At 29.0% G+C, this 22006-nt stretch overlaps 1 protein-coding gene across 7 annotated transcripts in view; it reads left to right on the forward strand.

Annotated features, from left to right (window-relative positions):
* Positions 1 to 22006, forward strand: part of LOC111642225 (serine/threonine-protein kinase BRSK2-like) — a 159449-nt gene that overhangs the window by 109849 nt on the left and 27594 nt on the right. For 3 of the 7 annotated variants that reach the window (XM_023388531.1, XM_023388535.1, XM_023388537.1), the window contains exons 13-14: positions 1958 to 2017; positions 19298 to 19521. In XM_023388531.1, the coding sequence (XP_023244299.1) occupies positions 1958 to 2017; positions 19298 to 19521 (284 nt within the window). The remainder of the gene's footprint in view (positions 1 to 1957; positions 2018 to 19297; positions 19522 to 22006) is intronic. The other 4 variants (XM_023388532.1, XM_023388536.1, XM_023388534.1 and 1 more) reach the window with 4 other exon arrangements.

The following is a 22006-nucleotide window of genomic DNA, read 5'->3' on the forward strand; positions in this document are numbered from 1 at the left end:
TTGTACTTTAATGTACTTTTTGCTCGATATTGCTATTTGATTTTGTTCGTGTTCTACAAGCATGTGTGCATTACTTTTCAGCCTACCCTTGTATACTACTTGGGTTTTGCGATGTTATTATATGTATATACACAACATTAATATTAATCTGTAATCAGTATTTTTTGAGTCATTAGAAATGTTGAATAATAATTCACAATTATGAAACATATTGAGATATATATAAATTTTTGAAACAAATTTTACAAATACTAATGAAGTAAGAAATTTGTTATATTTATATATTAAAACACATTAACATTTGGAATAATATATATATTAAAATGATGATAATTTTTACATGTTATCAAAAGTGTTGAATGAACTTCACAATAAATTGTGGTTATGACCTACTGGTAGATAAAAGATAAAAAGAAACAACATTCAATCTCTTGATTTGAAAAAGTTTTAGACAAATTGTTAGCTGTTTTTATGTTTAATGCCAAATATTCTGCTGCATTATAATTGTGTGTGTATATTTATGAATTTATTTATATGTATTTTTCAATACTATTATATATGTATAATCATAATAAAAATATATAACTTATATATATAATAATATATCATTATGAATGATGCACATAATAAAAAAAAATCTAAGTTAATATAAAAGAGTTAACTTTTTTAATCTAATTGAAAATATGTTAACTTTGTAAATTATTTTAGTTTATTGTTGCTGTTGTGATGACTCTAACAATGTTGGATTTTATTACAGATTTTATTAAATCAGTAATAATTTTCATTATTATTTTATAAAGTTATATTTTTATGGTCTTGTAAAAGTTGTTTGTAAGTTTGTTAAATATAAATGTTAAAATTCTGATGTTTATAAAATGGAATGTTTTAATTTTTGCTATGTTGTACATTTAGCTAAAGATCAATTTAGAAACATCAATTACAATTTAGGATGAAATTGAGCCTAAAATATTTTTAAACATATTTATTACATTTGACATCTCAACTGCTAGTTTGTTTTAATTGGATTTGTTTGTTAAGCAGTCATATTTTGTGTGTCTAGGCAAAAATATGCTGCTTAACAATCAAAAGCAAAAATAAAAACTTACAGGCTTTAAATTTCATTATTCTTCACTTCAAATTTTTAACTAGACATTTCCAGATGATTACTTTAGTATTTCGTTATTAAACAGCCAGATTCTTATCAGGCTACCTTAAACCTGATTAATGAATAAGATATTAAGAATTTGGCTAGTGGTAGGCAGCTAAGCTGCCATCTTGTGTTAAATTTAATAATTAGAAATAAATAAATTTAATTTGAAAAATTCTGGAAGAAAAGATTGGCCTGGAGTGGGACTTTAACCTGTAATTCCTACTTACTGTACAGATGCGTTGCCAGCTATACCCTTTACTACCCTTACCTCAATTCAATCTTTACTTCCAGACCAATTAATTAATTAAATTGACAGTGAGTGATTTATATAATTATATCTAAAATAATTAATTAATTGATCTTGAAGTGAAGATCAAATGGAAGTCTTGATAACAAATTGACAACATACAGTTTATGCACAGTAAGTAGGTGTTGTGGCTTTGAGTCCCATTATGTTTTTTCTAGCAATATTGTACCCAAATTTTCTTTTATTGTTGAATCTCCATTATCATAGAGATTTAGCAATGTCCAGTTTGTTTCAGTATAGTCTGGTTTCACTTTTTTAATATTACAATGTAAGATATTGTGTAAAAAGATAGAAAAGCAAATAAATTTTAACTGTAGGTTTAATGTTTTTATTTTTCCAAATTAAAAGAAATAATATAAAAATACTTAAATGAATAATGGAGTTCAAAATTTTCTACAGCAGATGTCTAATCGAGCAAGTATAATTGTGACAAAATTTCTTTATCATAAAAATTCAAATATATAATGTGTGTTCTACAGTTTCCATATCCTTTATGTCAGGTACAGTTTTGACATGTTAAGTGATGGGTCACCCTTGACCATGAGAAGATATCCTTATAGGTAAAAATACCTTTGTTCCAATTTTGACAAATTTGTCTTTTAGAACAGAGAAAATGGTTGTAGGGAAGACTCAGACATTTATAGTTTTAATAACCTAATATTCAATAAGTGAAGAAATTAAAATATTGATTGCATGTTACAATGTATTTTTTAAGATCCTTTGACATAATTACAGAAATATTTTATTTTATTATTATTTTTTGTTTAAATTCTTTATATCATTTGCTGCAAGTTGTAAAAAATTTNCACCCTGTTTTTAGTTTGAATTTAAAATTAACTTCTGATTAATACAAGTAAAATATCAGATAATAATAATCAAATAACTTAATTGTAATAAAATGGTGGAATATCTGCACCATAGTACTGTAACACCAACTCGTATCTATAAACCTTTCACCGGTGCGCGTATCATCACACTTTACAACTGTAACTGTACAACGGTAACTGTTGTAAAGTGTGATGATACGCGTACATTACAATTATGAAGTGCTTTATATCTATTGAGAAGAGAGAACAATTTTAATATATCACTGATGGATTGATGATTTCATAATATGGTGATTTAACTTATAAAAGATTTATCTGCATTAAAGCCAAATGATTGCAAGAATTTATCTGCATATAGAAAAGTTATAAAATTATCAATTTTATAACAAAATATCTCTGGCAATAAACTTGAGAAGAAAACAAAGTAAAATTATGAAAGATGTGTTATCTAAATGCAATGAGACTATAAAATAATATAGCTAATTTTTAAATATATCTGTCATGTGTATTTTGTTCTTGATTATTATTGTAAACTTTGCACTTTAAAGCAAGAGTAATATGATTACATTATCATCATTATTATAAATGAAAAAATGATTAATGAGCTTATTTTTCCATCATAAAATCTAACTTATTTTAAATGTAAGTCATTCTTACTTTCTAAATTCAGTATTTGTAAATGCAGATATAGTTGATGATTAAAGCTTAATTAAGATTTTTTCTTACTAGAATAAAATATTATTGACTCTTTGTCCACTACTCATGTTTGACTGCATAATGTTTTATAATTTACATCTCAGTATTCCAAGTTTACATGTGTTTTTGAGTTTTCACAACAATTATTCATGAATACCAAACCAATCTTTTAGTAAATGTTAAATACTAATACCATAAGTCAAGGATTACAATCCTGAAGATTGTCAATATGCATATACTTTGAGACACACAATTCAAGTCATTTTTCTTAAACCTCTCTTAAAATTAATGTTTGTTAAGATGTGTTATGGAAATTGAAAGCATTTGTAAACTTATAGTGGTAAGTGATGTAAATGCCAACAACATATTGAATAGATATTTATTTTGAATATAACATTTTAATAATGCACTAAAATCCAAAATATTACATCAGATTATAATAAATAAAATCTTTCATTTTTATAATTATTGATTATTTCTTAATCATATTTTTGGTTGATTAATTGAACAAGCAATTAATTAATTGGCAATTACAGTCAGTTTTTTTTTAATGATTACAGACCATGAATTTTCTTAAATTCTTGAGAATGATATTTCTTTAAAAGAAATCAAAAAACAAGGCAAAAACTTCTAAAATATATTTGATTAAAATTCTTTCTCAGACTTATTCCAATAATTCTGTTTAGTTATTCATATTTCTCCATTCGAATATATATTTATATATTATTAATCATGAATATGGCCAAATAATAACAATAGCAAGTATATTTATAATTATTTGAGATTTACTTAGTTTTTTTGATGTAACTGATTATTTTTAATAAACATTGCAATAACATTTATTGCATGATATAACAACAAATTATTGATACAACAAATTTTCAATTATCTATATATTAGATTTTGGATATAAATATATTTCAATTAGAGAGTTGAAAAGTTATACAAAAAAAATTATTCTATTATTTTTGTATGTTCTGAGAAAGTTTTAAGAGTAGTTTTAATATTTACAGCATTAATATGATGATATTACATGTTTAAAACACTATTCATGAAGCAAAGTTTATATATTTGAAAAATGTGAATTTGGATAATTTTTTTTCTTTTTTGATTTTAACTGAATCTTAGCTTTTATTTGTGATAATTGGTTCAACAAAATACTTCTTAATTTTAACTTTATTAATAAGAAGTTTATTTTATTCTGTCTTATGTACTTATAAGACAGAATAAAATAAATTTCTTATTAATAAAGTTAAAATACAATTTTGTTCAATTTGTACAAAATAAAGTACAATTTTGATCATATATATCAATAAATAACAATTTACATTTAAATAATTACTTGAAAAACCTGTATATAAAAAGTTTAATTTATTGATTTTTTTTACTTAATTACTATTAGTACAAGTTCATTGAAATTAATAGTGTTGTTATAAAGTTATATGATACTATGGAGAGTTTATATTTGATAAAGTTAGATTCAATTAATCAGATGACAGCCATAATATACATATTATCATATTTTTGAATAAATGTTTGTTGTATTATGCAATTGAGTCTTTATTTTTAAAAAGCATTGACTGCACAGACAGAATAGTGCATCCTTTCCATTTGTATTTTTTAAATACTTTTAATATTTGTATTTTTTAAATACCTGCTTGCATCTGCTTCAATCAAAAATTGAAATATTCCTTTCCCATTGTGTTTTGGCACGTTTTATAATTGTATTGAAATACTGCATGTCATTTTTAGTACTTTATTATAAGGTACATCATATTTAAAAAGTTATATATTTCTTTAATTAGAAAAACAATTTTGTTATATTCAGTATAATTAAAATATACAATCTGCTAATAAATTTTAAAATACTTTTAAATATCTTATTTTAAAAAATAATTATTAATTTTGTTCAATTATAAGACCATTTCAATGAAAATTGCTTGTGTAGAGCATAGATTTTTAATGATTAAGTAATATTGAGAAGCTAAGAAACAAAACTCTATGAAAAAGAATTGAACATAACATAATTTTTACTTTAAGTTATTTGAAGTTAAATTATTGCACTATAATTTAATATTAGACAATTTAATATATGTAAATGTTCTTTCTTAAACTCTTTTTATTAAATCTTTCTACTTATAATTATTATTAAATATTTTTGCATTATTATATAATATGATTTTAAGTAACTTCAAGATATATACATCAATATTTTGTTGAATATTTTAAAAAATATATTGCTGTGTTTCAAATATTAAATTTTACAGGGTGTCTACTTGCTTGGAAAGTCTGGGATTCTCTGGATTTTTAGTATGGAGAAACCTGGAAATCTCAGGAAATTTTATACTGGAAAGCCTGTCTAGTGCCAATTTTTATTTATTTGATCTATCTAATAATTTTTTCATATTTTGCTTCTAACTTTTCATATTCATATATTGCTTCAATTAATCTGTGGTATACCATGTAGGGTCAGAATGACCCCAATGACTTTTTAAAATAATGCCATTTGCAACTTATTATTTTAAGGGCTTCCTGATTCCTGCATGACTTTGTATCTATTTTACTGTATTACATGCAATAAAAATTTGATTGCAAAAACTGATAGTAAGAAGTTAGGATGGCACAAAATTCATTGGGATCACTTTATCCCATACTGCATTCCATCTAACTATCCTGACATAGCTCAGATGGGGGTTTTGTACCATCCCACTGTAATTAATTTGAACAATTACTAAGTGATGACACTATTTTTCTTTCCTTGAATTGAGTAATTTCATTTTAATAGTAATTGTAATAATTTATCATGGAACTATTCCAAATCTGTCCATTTGCAACCAAAGTGGGATTTGATTCTTTTATACTACCTGAGCCCTCATTTAGTAAATTTTAGATTTAAATGTTACATTTATAAACAAACACCACTGATCCCAGGAATGAGATCTGTATTTATAATGCCAATTCAGTAAGGGCAATACAAGAAAAAGAACAAAAGTGCAAGTGAACACTGAAAAGAAATAATAATGATAATACAGTTGACCCCCTATAAGACAGTAGATACGTTCCATTCTTTAGGAATCCGATTTCTTACGAGTCCTTCCAATCACAGCCCGACACGTGTCAAGTTTACGGACTACCGCTGTTTGAAAGGTTTTCTTCCATAAAATTAATAGATTCTAGACTAATCCGACTGAACATTTCCAAAATATGTATATATTTTTTTTTGGAAATAATCTGTATAATCTACGCTATAAACAAAAAATTGTAGGATTACTTACAGAGTGTGCACCATTCGACATCGCCATTGCTCAAGCTTGTTTTCGTCGCGGAACAACTCAGTAAACCGTGGCCACAATTTCTGATGTTATTTTTCTGCAAAAATTTCGCTGAACTTTGGAGACATCATTAATATAAATAATTTTTATCGCCATTGAATAAGAAATGTTTTTTTCACAAGAAATGTATAAAATTACAGTACTGTATTAGACTTACGGTACCTAATTTACATACTGTACAGACGATAGTTAGCCTAAACTCTCCGTAGCGTGGTGCCAGGCGGCGGAAAAAATATATATAATTATAATAAAGTTAAATAAATTAAGTTAATATATAATTATATATACAATACCTAATTTATATATAATTTATATATAATACTGTACAGACGATAGTAATCTCTCCGTAGCGTGGTGCTTGACGGCGCGGAAAGTAGTTCGGCTGCCCGATGACGTTTTACGTAATTATAGGAGTTTTTTTTACCGTTTTTTACGGATACCGTCGCAATTTTTTCGCTGTCTTATAGGAATCGTAATTATAGGAACCCGTTTTATAGGGGGGTCTACTGTATTTTATTTGCATATAATTTATATTTCTATGACAATATTATTATGTACAAAAGTGATTTAATATACAAGGTCAGTTGGGAAAAGATACCAGTTGAGGAAGATGCCACTATACTCATAACTTATACTGACCTTTGTTGGCTGAGGAACAAGTGCAAAGCCTATCCATTTTGTTTTGTGTTTGTCCATTAACATTTTTGAGTATCCAGCGTGCTCACAATTTCCTGTATCATAATTTTAGTCACAGTTCATGAAACATGGACTTTGAAAATTTTAAAAATTAAAATGTTTATCTTTTTTGGAAATAAAGATTTGAAAATTTTAAAAATCCAAGATCATGACAATGCCTTGCAGAAATAAAAATAAAAGAAACTTTTAAATGGCTGTTCTGGAAGAACTATTTTTTTGAGTTGTCACTATTCTTGTGTACCAACGATATGTGTGATTTAGCCATGGAATCTGAGGAGTGTACGGAAGTAACATAGTCTAAGAAGAATGTTGTAATATCAATGCTTGAGATGAAATGGCATGAAGCATGAAAGTGATATACATGTGGCTAATCAGGCAGTCATGTTTAAAATGCTGAAATTGACAATGTGCAACCAGTAAATGCAATTTTCATTTTATTATACAGAATTTACATATTTTATTTATTGCTTTTGTATTTTAATGTATTATTAGAGCATTTAATTATGTTACTTTACCTTAAATTATGTGTACTTGTTGTTTTAAGTTTTCCAAAATGGGTATTGTTTAGGGTCTGGGAATGGATTAATTCAATTTCTATTACTTCTAATGGGAAAAATTTGTTCAGACTATTCAGAGGTCAAATGGCTTTCTGGAATGAATTAAATTTGAAGTATGAGTCACCACTGTATACAGAATGACGTCTAACATGATATAGAGAGCCAGAAATCAATGGCCCATAATATATAATATCTTAATAGAGCTTAGTAAGTTAAGCAAGGATACAAACAAATAGGAATTTCAGAGGAGAGTCTTTATGGTTAATAATGTTAATGAAGATCTGAGGACTTCTGGCAAATGTAAATCTTACACATATGAATGTATTTATCATACTGCAAATCAAAGGTTCAACTTTGAATATTGAGTGTAGTTACAACTGTGAGATCAGCCGGGGTTACGGAGTAAGTAGTACTCAAGTAACGCTTAATCGGCACCCAGTTGGTAAAACTAGTTCTCCAGGTTTCAGATCGAGAGATCTGATCCTTAAAGTTTTTATAGGAGGGCTTTTTATAATGATCCAAATCGCGAGATTCGGATCTACGTCAGGATTCCTTGACACCAGTTTGTCGGTTATTTTACACGCGGACAAACACACGTATGCGATCTGTTTCGGACACCCAATTAAGAGACATTTTTATATAAGAAACAAAAGTAAAATTTAATAAATCTCAAACAAACGAATACAAATAACCAAATACAACGATTATATGACAAGCTATAGACTAGGACTGAATCTATGCTAATGCGCGTTCGAGAGAGAGAGCTCACAAATGATTCTAAATATACGACCTGTTAGTTGTCGTCGTCTTCTTCATTTCTGTAGATATAGGACACCATGTAGATAGAGTTCATATTACTTTCGTATGGGAGATCAATTCGTGCACAATTTTATAAAAATATCACTTCTTCTAAGTGTAGACTCGGGACTTAGTCTATCGGACTCCGTTATGGGCGTTGGCCATCAGGAGGAAAACTGCGTGGAGTTTGTATGCTTCGGATCTGTCGAAGAACTCTCGCTGAACTCCTCGGAACGTATGTGGAGTCTGGACACCTTCAAATCGGTCAGAGAACTCCTCGAATTCTGACTAATTTCTCCTTTTATTTCAAAATTTCGCCCAATCATCGTCCAGTAACTCTTTCGTGAGAACGGATGAGAGGGGGATGAATGAGGGATAACCATTTCCCATCGGATCGAGATTTCTAACCAGATATGGGAAAAACAGCGGATGTTCTCCTCGATGAAAGGAAATAACATTTGTCATCAATTTTTCCCACGTCTAAAACACTAGTTTTTTCACACAAAATGAAATAATATTTTGTCGATAATTTAAACATATTAATAAAAATTCACAAATGAGGCCCAGGGGCCTTTCGGATCTCACACAACAATGTCAGTAATTTTTTTTTTATGAGCCTAGACACTAGGGAGTGAAAGACAAAGTAAAGATACATTCTAGCTTAGATCTGATTTGGTAATATTTTTGTTGTTTACTTAATCAACAAAAATATTAAAACCTAACAGTTTATTTTTGAATTACTGGAAGAAGTTTTCCAGTGATTTAAAGATAAACTGTTAAGTGAGATGGTATATTATTCTCTTTTCTCATTATCTTTACTATTCTAGTTAATTGTTTCTTCAGTTGTTCTGTTGGATCATCTGGCAAGCATTCAAAGCATTCATCATCTGACACAATCTCTGATTTCTTTGCTTTAATGTCTTCATTATCCATAATAACTATTTGGTGAGATTTGTCTATGGTTTTTGATATTTAAATAAAAGTTTTCTTTTTATTTGCTATACTTATGTCTCCTTCTAAACTGACTCTAGAATTATTTAGATAAGTGTATTATTTAGAAAAATTTAAATATTTTTAAATTCATTTTTTATTTAATAGAATTTATACTAACCCCATTGAAAAAATTTGTTTTAATTCTTAAAGATTTTACTTGTTATTTAAAACAAGGTTATTTTGACAACTGAAAGGAGATCTGTAACCTAAGAAAAACCTGGATGTTATAGACCAGGGTGGCCAACAAGTCGATTGCGATCGACCAGTCAATAGTGAAGCCAATTTTGGTCGATCACTCATGATGTCTTGATTTAATGTTACACTTGTAACTGAATGCAATGCACAAATGCAAATGTAGTGATATTGGACCTCCGCATCCTCCCTCAGATGTGGTTTTGTCAGTCCATGTGCAATCCATTTGCATACAGTTGAAAAGGGGGAATAAGAAATCTAGACAAAGGGTTGTAAAACTGAAAAAAAGAAAGGCTGGAAGAGGGACAGAGAGATTAGGTCAGGACACAGTAGAGAGAGGAAGGGTGACATGGTGGTCCCTGAAAGTGACAACGTTGAGTTTCAATTTTTCTTCTGTTTAAAATGTACCTTTTCTTCATGTTTTAAATTAAATTGTGGCTTTTTTTTTTACCTATCTAAACATAGTATGTATTTCACACACCCCCCCTCGCCACTTAGACTATGCCTACAACAACAAGTCGATTACGACACATTTTTAAGATAAAAAGTAGATCTTATGTACACAAAAGTTGGCCACCTCTGTTATAGACAATGAGTCTTATTTTATACTGGATGGCTCAATGTGCAGGAAAAAAAAGATTTTACTATGAAAAATGAAAGAATATTATACCAAAAGTAAAGTTCAAGGGTTACCAAAGTTTCTGATGAAGGTTTTGGTTTGGGTAGCCATAAAACTCATGGCTATCTCAGACCTTTAATGTATTTTTTTGTTTTAGTTATTATTTTCAGTCTCTTTGAAGTACAATTACAAAAACTATTTACAAGGTTGTAATTGTTAATAAATATTTATTAGAACTTGAAATTTAACACTAGTTAATTAAAGAAAACATTGGAACAACTATGCTACTTTAAACTTGAAAAATTCTGAAAATTGTCCAAAATATCTTGAAAAAAAAAAAAGTTTTTTTAAGATTAAGTAGACACCCTGTTTTTAGTTTGAATTTAAAATTAACTTCTGATTAATACAAGTAAAATATCAGATAATAATAATCAAATAACTTAATTGTAATAAAATGGTGGAATATCTGCACCATAGTACTGTAACACCAACTCGTATCTATAAACCTTTCACCGGTGCGCGTATCATCACACTTTACAACTGTAACTGTACAACGGTAACTGTTGTAAAGTGTGATGATACGCGTACCGATAAAAGGTTTATAGATACGGGTTGGTGTTAATCATAATATTTTATTTGATTATTTAATTATCATATTCACAATTAAACATTAAACATTTGAAGTACTTATCTACCAAATATCAGTAAACAATGTTAAGTACTATCATCCTATCCTCAAAATTGTGAGGTATTGGAAGAAGAGTTGAAGAATCTAGGAATTACTGCAAAGCAGCATGGAGTGCCCAGGAAATATTTGGGAGATTGGTACAAGATATTGATAATAGATTGTAAGGCTTAAAATGAAGTGAAGGTAGACTGGAAGAAGATTTTGCTGACTAGATGATCTGAAGTAGAGGTAGACTGAGAGGTCTTAAATCTACTGAATTCAAATGTCAAATTCAGCAAGTTTAAGATTATAACCTGAAGCAAGCCTATTAATGAGGTCAAAAATGTTTTTGTCAATATTCATTAAACATTTACTGGAATTTTATTATGGTTGTCTTTGTGTCTGCTAGAGAATATTGTTTTGGCCATCCACTGAATTTGTAAATTTTCATATTTTTAAAGAATACTATAAATAATTATAAAAATTAGCAGATTGTATAACTGAATTAAAATTATATACTCATTTATAGATAAAAAATAAAATTTAATATTTGTAATTGGACATCAAAATTACTTTATATTCTAATTGTTTGATTAATTGTGTTTGTGTTTGATTAATATGTAAATTAATACATTTAGTATAATTGTGATATATTGTATATAGATATTTGGTTTAAAAAGTGGAGAAAAATTATAAAGTTTTATTTTGAAATTTTAAATTGAAAAAATTATTGTAATTGAAATTATTATATAAAAAATTGAAATATATAAAATGAAGAATATAAGATGACATTACCAAAAATATTAAACATGTCTAGTTTATTAGTGATTGCCTAGAATAAAAACATTTATGAAATTAAATATGAAGGCAAAAGATAAAAATAGAAAATAATTAAAATATTAAAATTTTTGTTATAAATTCTGTTCCTTAAAAATTCTATTTCAAATAAAGGTAGTAACATTGAATTAATTATAGATTAAAGAGTTATAATTATGCTTTCTAACATACTAATGTTAACATAATGGAAGAATATAAATCAAAAAGAACAAAAATTAAAAATTTCAGCAAAAAGTATAGAACTCATACTTTAGCTCTTTGTGGTCATTTCCTTAAACATTTTAGAGAAAAAAATGAATTTTGTAAAAATATTTCTTTTAAAATGAAAAATTGAACATTATAATAATTTTAGAGAGCAATTCAAAAAGCTAGAAACATTTTGCTCATTCATATATATATTTTTAATGTTGGGAAAATTGTGAATAGGAAAACCTTGAAATTCATAAGTATAGAATAACTGATTCATAAGATAACATCTTGTCTAAAATAAAATGAAATGCATATTATTAGAGATTTGGTGAACATCTAATATGAATTTCATTTTTGAGTGAATTTATTGATAGTATAAACAGCTTGTTATCTCAAAATAGAATATTATTAGATCATTGAAAAGTATAATGTTATATGAATGTTGGTTCAATAAAAATCAAAATAAAATCACTTGAGAATATTTAGAAGTATATGTTTGTCTATATATTAAAGTAGCAAGCACATATGAGAACTAAGTCCAATATTGCATAATACACTCATTAACAAAAAGACTTACATATGCATATGCAAATAGAATTATCTGATTACTACAAAATAGGTAAATAAATGATTATTACACAGATACATAAATGATTATAGTTGGGTTCAATTGCATATCAGGAAATGCATAATTCTTTAAACTCACCATTCAAGTATCCTATAAGTGGCTCAGAGGCTCACTATCTTTAGAATTTTCAGTGTATTTGTTGTTTGGAGGTCTTCAAATGCCAGTCACATCTGTACAATGCAATAAAATGCATTAAACATAGCTGATGGACTTTGAGAAAGATTGCAATATTGAACTGAGGGAAGCGGGGTAGCCATTTTGCCAAATTGTCCATTTGGACCATTCTGACCTGACTGTGTGGAAGTGTTGGGTCAGTGATATGTGAGGATACATATACAATGGGCAAAGCTCTGGATGCTCCAGACCATTAGCAAAGATGATTGTCTGATTATGAGACAAGCACAAACACTATAGTGATGTCTTTATCCATCATCCAAAGACAGATGGAAGTCTCACTACAGAATCCTCTCTTCCAGTACCAATTTGCCTGCATGGCACTGTTACATGTCCTGCTATTATCCCAACACTGTCAATTTTGTTTTCAATAGTTTCATGACAGAAGTATGGACTGCTGCTTTTCTTAGCAACAAAGCTTAGTTCTATTTTGAAATGGACAACCACTGTATTAGTATGTGGAGAACCACTGATGAGTGCTTCAATTTCACGTTTATTGTTGAGCAGCACACCACCAACAATGAGCTTGGACCATTGAAATCAGATTTGTAGTCACAAGAAACTATCACAACAGGAAATTCGAAACCAGGAAACTGTAATCACAACAAAGAAGTTCAACAAACAGAATGTTTGTTAAATTTCTACGTTCTGATTTACAATTCAAATCCAGATCCAACAAATAATAAGTTCACATCTATATAATGTGTGTGTGGTGTGTCAAGTGTTTGACTTCAAGTAACAGCCCATATGAATTACCATTCACGTGTCTTAAGAACTCATCAATGTCAGATTTGATGCCAGATGATACAGATGTCATCAATGTATCTTTTATTCAGTCTAATGTTATGGAAGGAATCTCAGGATGACTTTACCTCTAGGAGGCATATAACCATCTCACATGGGTCTCCCAATAAGAGGCTCTCCTTTTTTGCAGATAGATGTTGCTGCTGAACTGAAAACATGATAAGTAACAAAGTAGATCTGCTAATTCTAAAATTTGGTGGTAGTGAAACGTATTAGCTATCCAATGCATTAATCAATCATGCAACACTCAGAAACAGGACTATAACTTGATTGAGAAATAAAAGAATTTGAAATCCAAGATCATAATGTATCTAGTAGTGAGAATTGTTACAAAATATATACTAGATCCTTAGAGTTAGCAATGTGAACTGGTAGTCTTCTAACTGGGTAGCAGTAAGGTTGTATATAGCCCTTTCTAATATGTGGGTGGGCAATCTCACTTTGTTCAGGACTGGTTTAAGCTCCTGCCTTTATTTGTGTGTTTTTGTAAAAATAAATAATTTTGAAATGTCAGGAGACTCCATCACCTCCCTATCCAATCATAGGTGCATAGCAACCCTTGAACACGTGAATTTTGTAGCATGTGCATGTAAGTGATCAATGTAACATTCATCTATTTGCTCTCACACTGTTTCAATGATGTATCATTTTAATATTGGTTTGTGTGTCATATTTCATTAAAATTAGTGACCTATTCTTGTTAGCCCTCAGAATTGTTATTTCATTGTCCTGTAACTATTTTTTGCTTCTTATTAGGTTTAGCCATAAGATTTCTTTGAGTTTCTGTCAGGCTAACTAATAGTCTTTCAATAGCAGGTATATCACACTGCAGATTGGAACTTAGAGCATATATAGGTCCTTTTCTTATAACATCTATGAAATAATATGGAGGGAAGATTCCATTTCAGCAAATAATAGGGACATCTAAGTCCTTTTTGGATTTTTTAATTTTGGAACCTGAATATCCATTGCAATTTCCTGTTGTACTTAATTCTTAGGTGCACATCCACAATGACCAACTCAGGGACTTGGAAACTGGAAATTTTCAAAGCCAACCAAAAAGGACATTGCTTTAACTATAAAGAAGAGAGAAATACTGCCTTTCTAGAAAAACCTGGGGTTTATGCTGTATCTCTTTCACAGCTGACAACTGTGGAAAATACATGGTACATACATTGGTCCACAGACAGAATGCTGACAAGTTGTTTAGCAAAGTACCAGTGGGATATCACAAAATATGGATACACCTTTAGAGTTGACTAGGAAAGTTGTGGAGTCTAATTTCAACCTTTTGTGGACTCAAACCATTTTCCTTAGGTGTTGTGACAATCATAGGGTATTATTTATTTGGGAAGCTCTCCTCACTTCCACCTTGTGCCTCTGCAATACATCCATGTATAAGCTTTCTAACTTGTGGATTGCACTTCACCTAAATTTTTCAACCACAAAGTCATACTACCCTAGTTGTCCTATTTTATAACATGCCACAAGCTCATTCCATAAAAAAATTTCAGAGTGCCATTGCATGTTTTGTTTTTGTTTGCATTTTATTTCAAATTCTATTCTTTCTCATACTCATGAACTTTGAATCCCATTGAAGTTTAAATGTTTGGAATATTTAAATTTTGAGTGTTACAGGCCTACTGCATGTAGTGACATTCATTAGCCTAATGATGTGATTTTCTATTGTTGAAAGTACTTGTGTTATAAAAAAGATTTTAACACCATCTGAGAGTGTATAAATCTACTATTATATAAAAAAAGAGAAAAGATTCTTGCACTGTAGAATTTGTCATTGTGATCTGATCACATTTTTCCTCAATTACTTGTTCATGTATCTCAGGGCTTCTTAAACTATGGGTCGCGACCCCATTTGGGGTCGCTTAGCAAAATCTTGGGGTTGCAAGATTTTAATGCAAAATATTGAAAATAATTTGTGAGAGTTTGAAAATGGTACACTTTGTGTCATAGGTTTCGTGAGTTGTGCTTTGTGTCACTTCTGGTGCAGTGAGAAAACGATTCAGCAACACTGATTGTAGTGTGAACTAGTGTAGTATTGTTGCTTTTCAGTGTATTCAGTTGTCTCTGTTCCATTGTAACACAAGAGTGAACTGTGGTAGTATACCATTATTGTTTTTGCAAATTTGTATACTGTATATCTTTGTGATTTTTTTCGCAACCCAAAAAAATATAAAATAATCATAAATGGGGTCGTGAATAAAAAAAGTTTAAGAAGCCCTGATGTATGTAAATGGTTTGTGATTTGATTTGAATTAGACTAATGTTGCTTTTAATCTGTTCCATTTTAGAACAAGTTATAAACCTGAAGCAAATCTCAGATGGAGATTGAAAACATTCGTTTTATGCATAAAATATTTCTACTGGATCAAACTATGGTTGTGTGTTGTAATGTACATATTTATCTTCAAAAACAGAGTTAACAGTATTGATTTTCAAGTTAATAATGAACAAAAAATGTTTTTTATCCTTTTAGAAAAATATTAAAGCATTTTCTCAATTTCTTACTTGTTATCAGAATTTAAATTACATTAATGATATTTATGCAAAGCCTATTTTTCTCTCTCTACTTATCATCTAACTATAATATGATATTTCTAAATGCTTTTCCTTCTGTTATCAGGAATATGATAACTCTTATTAAACCAAGTCTAATTGACTGTATAATGACATTCAGCAATAATTACTTTCACAGTTTTGTACACTAGCATTTTTCCAGTAGTTTTCAGATCCCAGTCAGCAGGCTGCTAACATAAATCCTCTAATTAGTACCAATTTTCAGTATTTCCTTGATATAATGCATTAAAATACTGAAGTATTGAAAGAAAAGAAAATTAAATAACATATTTATAGTCATTTTTATATATCTGAAAGAAATATCAAGATAATATTGTGTGGTGCTTAGTATTTCCATCTAAAATTGTGTGGTGTTATTTAAATGAGCTTCTCTGAATTTAACAGTAAAACAGAAATTGAATCAGAATTTACTAAATGAATTTATATTACAAAGTAATAGCACAGAAATTAATAAGTAAATGTTTTACTTATTGATTAAATGTTTAATTATGCAGGAAAATTGTTTACACAAGTTTTTCATTGAAATTTTCCATTACTCTCAAAAGATAATCAAAGATTGAAAAGATTATTGTATGTAATTGAATTTTAGTTCTCCAAAAATATTATCAATTGATATTATTACTTGAAAACTTATAATATTGTAAGTTCTATTTTTATGGTATATTTTTTCAAATATATTTTGTAATGAGGGAAGCAGAAATGTTTTTGAATTTTAAATATATTTATATTAATTTTTCTATAATTTCTCATCAGAAGACAGTTTTTATTTTCATCAAGACATTGTTTCTGATTTAAACACTATAAAATAAATATGTATCTGTTATCATTAAATTAGATATTATGTCCATGAAATTGCAAGCTGCCAATTTTTTTTGCATTTTTTTTATTTTGTTTTGAAAATAAGTTTCTAATGAAGGAAAATAATTAAAAACTAAAAGAATATAATTAACATTATATTGATGAGAGAGAATTCTGAAAGATTTAGCAAATACAGTATTAATACTTGATATTGATTTGAGAAACAATTCACTTTTTATAATTAAATTATTTTTGATAATCTGAAACTGTGTTGTGACTCTTCTTTGATTCTTAAACACTATGTAGTGTAATAAATTCAAACACTTGGCATTCTATTTAAATAAAATAAAATCATTATTTAGTTTACAGCTACTGCACTGACATTTTTTTTTAATTATCTATAGATAATAAATTCAAACACTTGGCATTCTATTTAAATAAAATAAAATCATTATTTAGTTTACAGCTACTGCACTGACATTTTTTTTTAATTATCTATAGATAATGATATACTAATTGCTATAAATTTTTTTACTGATCTAAGCCATCTTAAATATTCTATCATTAAATGTGAGAATTATTAACAGTACTTAAAATGTATTTTACAAATATAAAAATAAAAACAAAAATGCTTTTCTTTAATTTGGAATTTTGCCACATTCTAATAGTATTTGAAAATGAAAATTATTTTATGAAATTATTAATGCATTAAAGATGACATTAATGTTAACAAATACAAATATTAAATAGTAATAAGTTTAAACAAAGTTAAATAATTTATTACTGTAGAAGTTCCTTAATAATTGTGCTGTAATTGATTTGATTGTCTATGAAGCAAAGTTTTCTTCAATCCTTAAGGATTACCAGGAATATTTTACTTTTATCCTAGTATTTATATGGTAAGTATAATTCCTTCATGGACATTGTAACCAAAAATAAAGCATAAATAAAGAGATGGTGGATCTGGAATTCTCAGTAGCTTCACTGCCATCATGATCTATTTAACCATTCATGTTGATGGTTGTATTGCTATAAATAGTAATAAAGATATGATACTGTTGAATGACAAGTCACCCTTGTGACTGTTTTCATATGCTAATTTATTCATTTTGTATTTGAATTAGTTGCATTTTTTTGTGTTTTCAGATTTCATAATTTGCTTTCTAGTAAGTAAATTACTAAAATGTTTGATTATAAAGCAAAATCTATGATTATTATATTTACAAATGTAATCTTTTTATATGACTTCTGTGCATTGGCTCATTACTAAAGAATTAACCTGCTCAATGGCTTATTCAGATGGAAGATAGTTCAAAAACAAATTTTTTTAACTGTTATTTGTTTTCTTATGTAGATTAATAAGATACTGTTCCATTTTATGTTGAAAGATATTTAATTTAATATAATATTTTATAAAATAAACTCTGGAAGATTACAGTTCATGTGTGTAACTAAACATGTCAGAGATAAGTATACTATTACCACTGAATAAACTTTAAGTTAGTAGTATTGTGACCAAATTATGATGAGGGAAGAGAGAAACATACTGATAAATTTATTCCTGTCTGTTCTATAAATATACTTGCACTGGGGGTGCAGGTATCTTTATAGAACAGACAGGATCAAATGTGCAATCATCACACATGTTTAGAAATTCAAAATATAAATAACAATTAATTAAAACATCTTAACAGAAACTTATGTGAATTAATATAAAACTGAGGCTAACAAAACAATGACAGTTGATAAAGACTCTTAGAAGGCAGAACTTGTATATCCAAACAGAGTAAAAAATTATTGTTTGATCTTTTTTTTAATAAAATGGGTGAATAAAGTAAGGGACAATTTTAGGAAATATGTTTTCTTAAAATTGGGCCCTTATTTAAAAAAATGAACTAAATAAAAAAAAATTCTTGTTTTTTAACAAAGCATTGGAACTTAATAATTTTAATACATTTGTTAAACTCTAGTATCAAGGTTTACACAGCTTTGTAATCTGAAAAGATGTTGGTGAGGCTGTTCTCTTGAAATTTGGAGATCCATAAGATTGTTTTAAAGAGTGCATATACATCTGCCTGGAATATAGATGTAGCTGAGATACTTACATTGGATATTGAATAGAAGATGGGAATTTTGGTTTTGTAAATAGTCCTGAATAAACAAGATTCTTATTTTTAGAGCTATCAGTGAAATTGGAGACATTTGTTTTGGTAGATAGATACAATTGAAAAATCATTTCCTTTTGAGTTGAAAATAAATAAATAAAAAACCTTTAAGAATAAACTGTTCACCTGTATGATCTTTAAGGAATTGAAGAGAAATTTATTTTCATATATATTGTATTAAATTCAGTTTAAGAATAAAACATACATATATATTATGATTATTATTATTTTTTATGCATAATATATAACTTGTTTTTCTTATTAATTTTACAGTAGAAGTCGTCAAGGAAGTCTCACTAATTCATTACATGTTGCTAGTCCTTCTGTCTCCCCCCTTAGTTCACCAAAACCTACACCAAGAGGAACACCTGATGAAAGTCCTTTAAATACTCCTCCTGGCTCACCAAATATTAACCAGCCTTACTGGAAATCTCGATTGAACACTATTAAAAGTAGTTTTCTTGGAAGTCCTAGATTTCATCGTAGAAAATTACAAGGTAATTCAATTTAATTTTGTTGATATATTAGTTTTTTACAGCATTTCTTATTCTTGTTTATATAATATAACAGGAATATTATGTGAATATTATATTATTAAAATTCCAAAAACAGTATAAGCAGTTAAAGATCTATAATTTGTATAATTAATTACAATAGATTATTATAAACTAGCAGGTGAGCCCGGCGTTACTCAGGCAAAAAGTAACAATAGCGAAGATTAATATTATTAGATTATAACCGATCTTACTTGTTTTACTGGGTGCAAGAATTGATTCACCCTCTTCCGAGACTAATTAGAGAATTTTTAAATGGGTCTAAAAATATGTTTGATTTCCCACAAAAAACCTCATCTAAAATAGTACGGTAAAATCTGAATTCAGGATAAAGCTTAGCCTCTCCCTATCCCCCATAAGGGATTTTGGAAAATCCATTCTGTGTGTATGTTCTTATGATGTACCCTAACTGTGTACTAAATTTTAATTTTCAGCGTCTAATCATTTGGGCTCTGAGATTATTATTATTATGTTGTGTTTAGTGGGTTACACTTGATTCATACCAGTGGCTGTGTACTATGCCAGACCAGAGTCAAGGCATAGCAACCAAAAACTAAAATTAAATAAGAGTGTCAGTGTCTGTATTCAGAAATTTCCTAACAATGTGGCATGTATTCGATATAGCAGTCGTCTGTAATGTGATATATGTATTTCTATTCAATTGTAATATTCCCAGGCTTTTGTATAGTGTGTGTGCTATCACACCTGTACAGAAGATAACGACAGGTACAATAAGCACTCTTTCCATCCTCTACAGATGCCTTATTTCGTGGGCGAGTTCTGTGTACTTGATAATTTTTTCAGTGAATGTGTTTTGTATATTGTGAGTGTTTGGAATGGATATGTCTATAATGTATGTGATTTTATTGTGTTTGTCAATGAGTATGATGTCTGGTCTGTTGTGGTAAATTGTTTTATCTGTGATTATAGCTCTGTCTTAGTACATTTTGTACGTGTTGTTTTCCAATACTGTCTGTGGAATGTATTTGTAGTATGGTTTGTGGATGTCTAATAATTTGTGTTTCTTTGCAAGCTCTTGGTGTATTATATTTGCTACTTGATTATATCTGTGTAAATAATCTGTCTGTGCCAAGAACTTGCAACCAGAAGTAATGTGTTGTATAGTTTCTGGCATGATGTGACATTTTCTGCATGTGTCATTTGTGAGTGTTGTATCTTTGAATATGTGTTTTCTGTAGTTTTTAGTATTTATGACCTGATCCTGTATGGCAATCATGAATCCTTCTGTCTCCCCAAAGAGGCATCCTCGATCTAACCAGCTGTTTGACGCAGTTTTGTCAACAAAATCCTGGGCCAGGTCATAAGGATGCCTGCCACGGAGTACCTTTTGAGCCCACGATTGCTTGATGGTGTCTATGCTTTTTATGTGTTGTGTCATGTCTGTTTGATGAGAGTGTAAGTTTAATGGTGTGTTATTTGAGTCTGCTAGAGTTAGTGCTCTATGTAACTGTGATGTTTCTTGTAGAAAAACTCTCGCAGTGACTGTAGTTGTTTGTAGTGAAGGTTAACTATGTCAATCAGGCCATGTCTGCCATCTTTACGTGGAAGGGTTAATCTTTCTGTGGCGTATTTAGGATGATGTTGTTATTCTTAGTAAGTGTTGTTCTTGTTTTCCTTTGGAGTTGCTCGAGATCTGCTGTGTGAGTCCAATGTATAACTCCAAAAGAGTATGTGAGTACTGGGATGACATATGTGTTTATTGCTTTAACTGTGTGTTTTGCATTTAACTGTGTTCTGAGGATAGCGTTTAACATACTTTGGTATTCTTTAATTAATCTTTGCTTTATTTGTGTATGTTCCATTAGTTTGGCCTGTTGGAATCCTAAATACTTGTAAAACTCACCCTCTTCCATGGATTCAATAACGTCTCCATTTCCAATTGCAAAATCTTCTTTCTTCAGGATTCCTTTTTCTATGTGAAGTGTTTTGCATTTGTCTAAGCCAAACTCCATTTGTATGTCCTTGGTGTATGAATGTGTGATTTGTAGGAGCTGCTGAAGTTGTTTTTGTGTGGATGCATAAAGTTTTATGTCGTCCACGTACATGAGATGTGACAGCGTAAACTGTGTTGTTTTTTCATGTCTGATGTTGTAGCCATATTGCATGTTGTTTAACATGTTGGATAATGGGTTAAGGGCTAGGCAGAACCAGAGAGGACTCAAGGAATCTCCTTGAAAAATTCCTCATCTAATGAATATTTTGTTTGTTTGTATGGAAGTGTTACTAACACCGAGATGCAGTGTTGTTCTCCAGTGCTGTATAATGTTTTTGAAGAATGCAATGAGTGATGGATGTATTTTGTACATGTGTAGAATATGTAGCAGCCAACTGTGTGGAACACTGTCGAATGCTTTTCTGTAGTCTATATATGCCATGTGTATGTTTCTGTGTTGTTTGTGTGCTTGCC

The sequence above is a fragment of the Centruroides sculpturatus genome, unplaced genomic scaffold, assembly GCF_000671375.1.
Source record: "Centruroides sculpturatus isolate CEXI.00-Female unplaced genomic scaffold, Cexi_2.0 scaffold457, whole genome shotgun sequence".
In the NCBI taxonomy this organism is placed as follows: Eukaryota; Metazoa; Arthropoda; class Arachnida; order Scorpiones; family Buthidae; genus Centruroides; species Centruroides sculpturatus.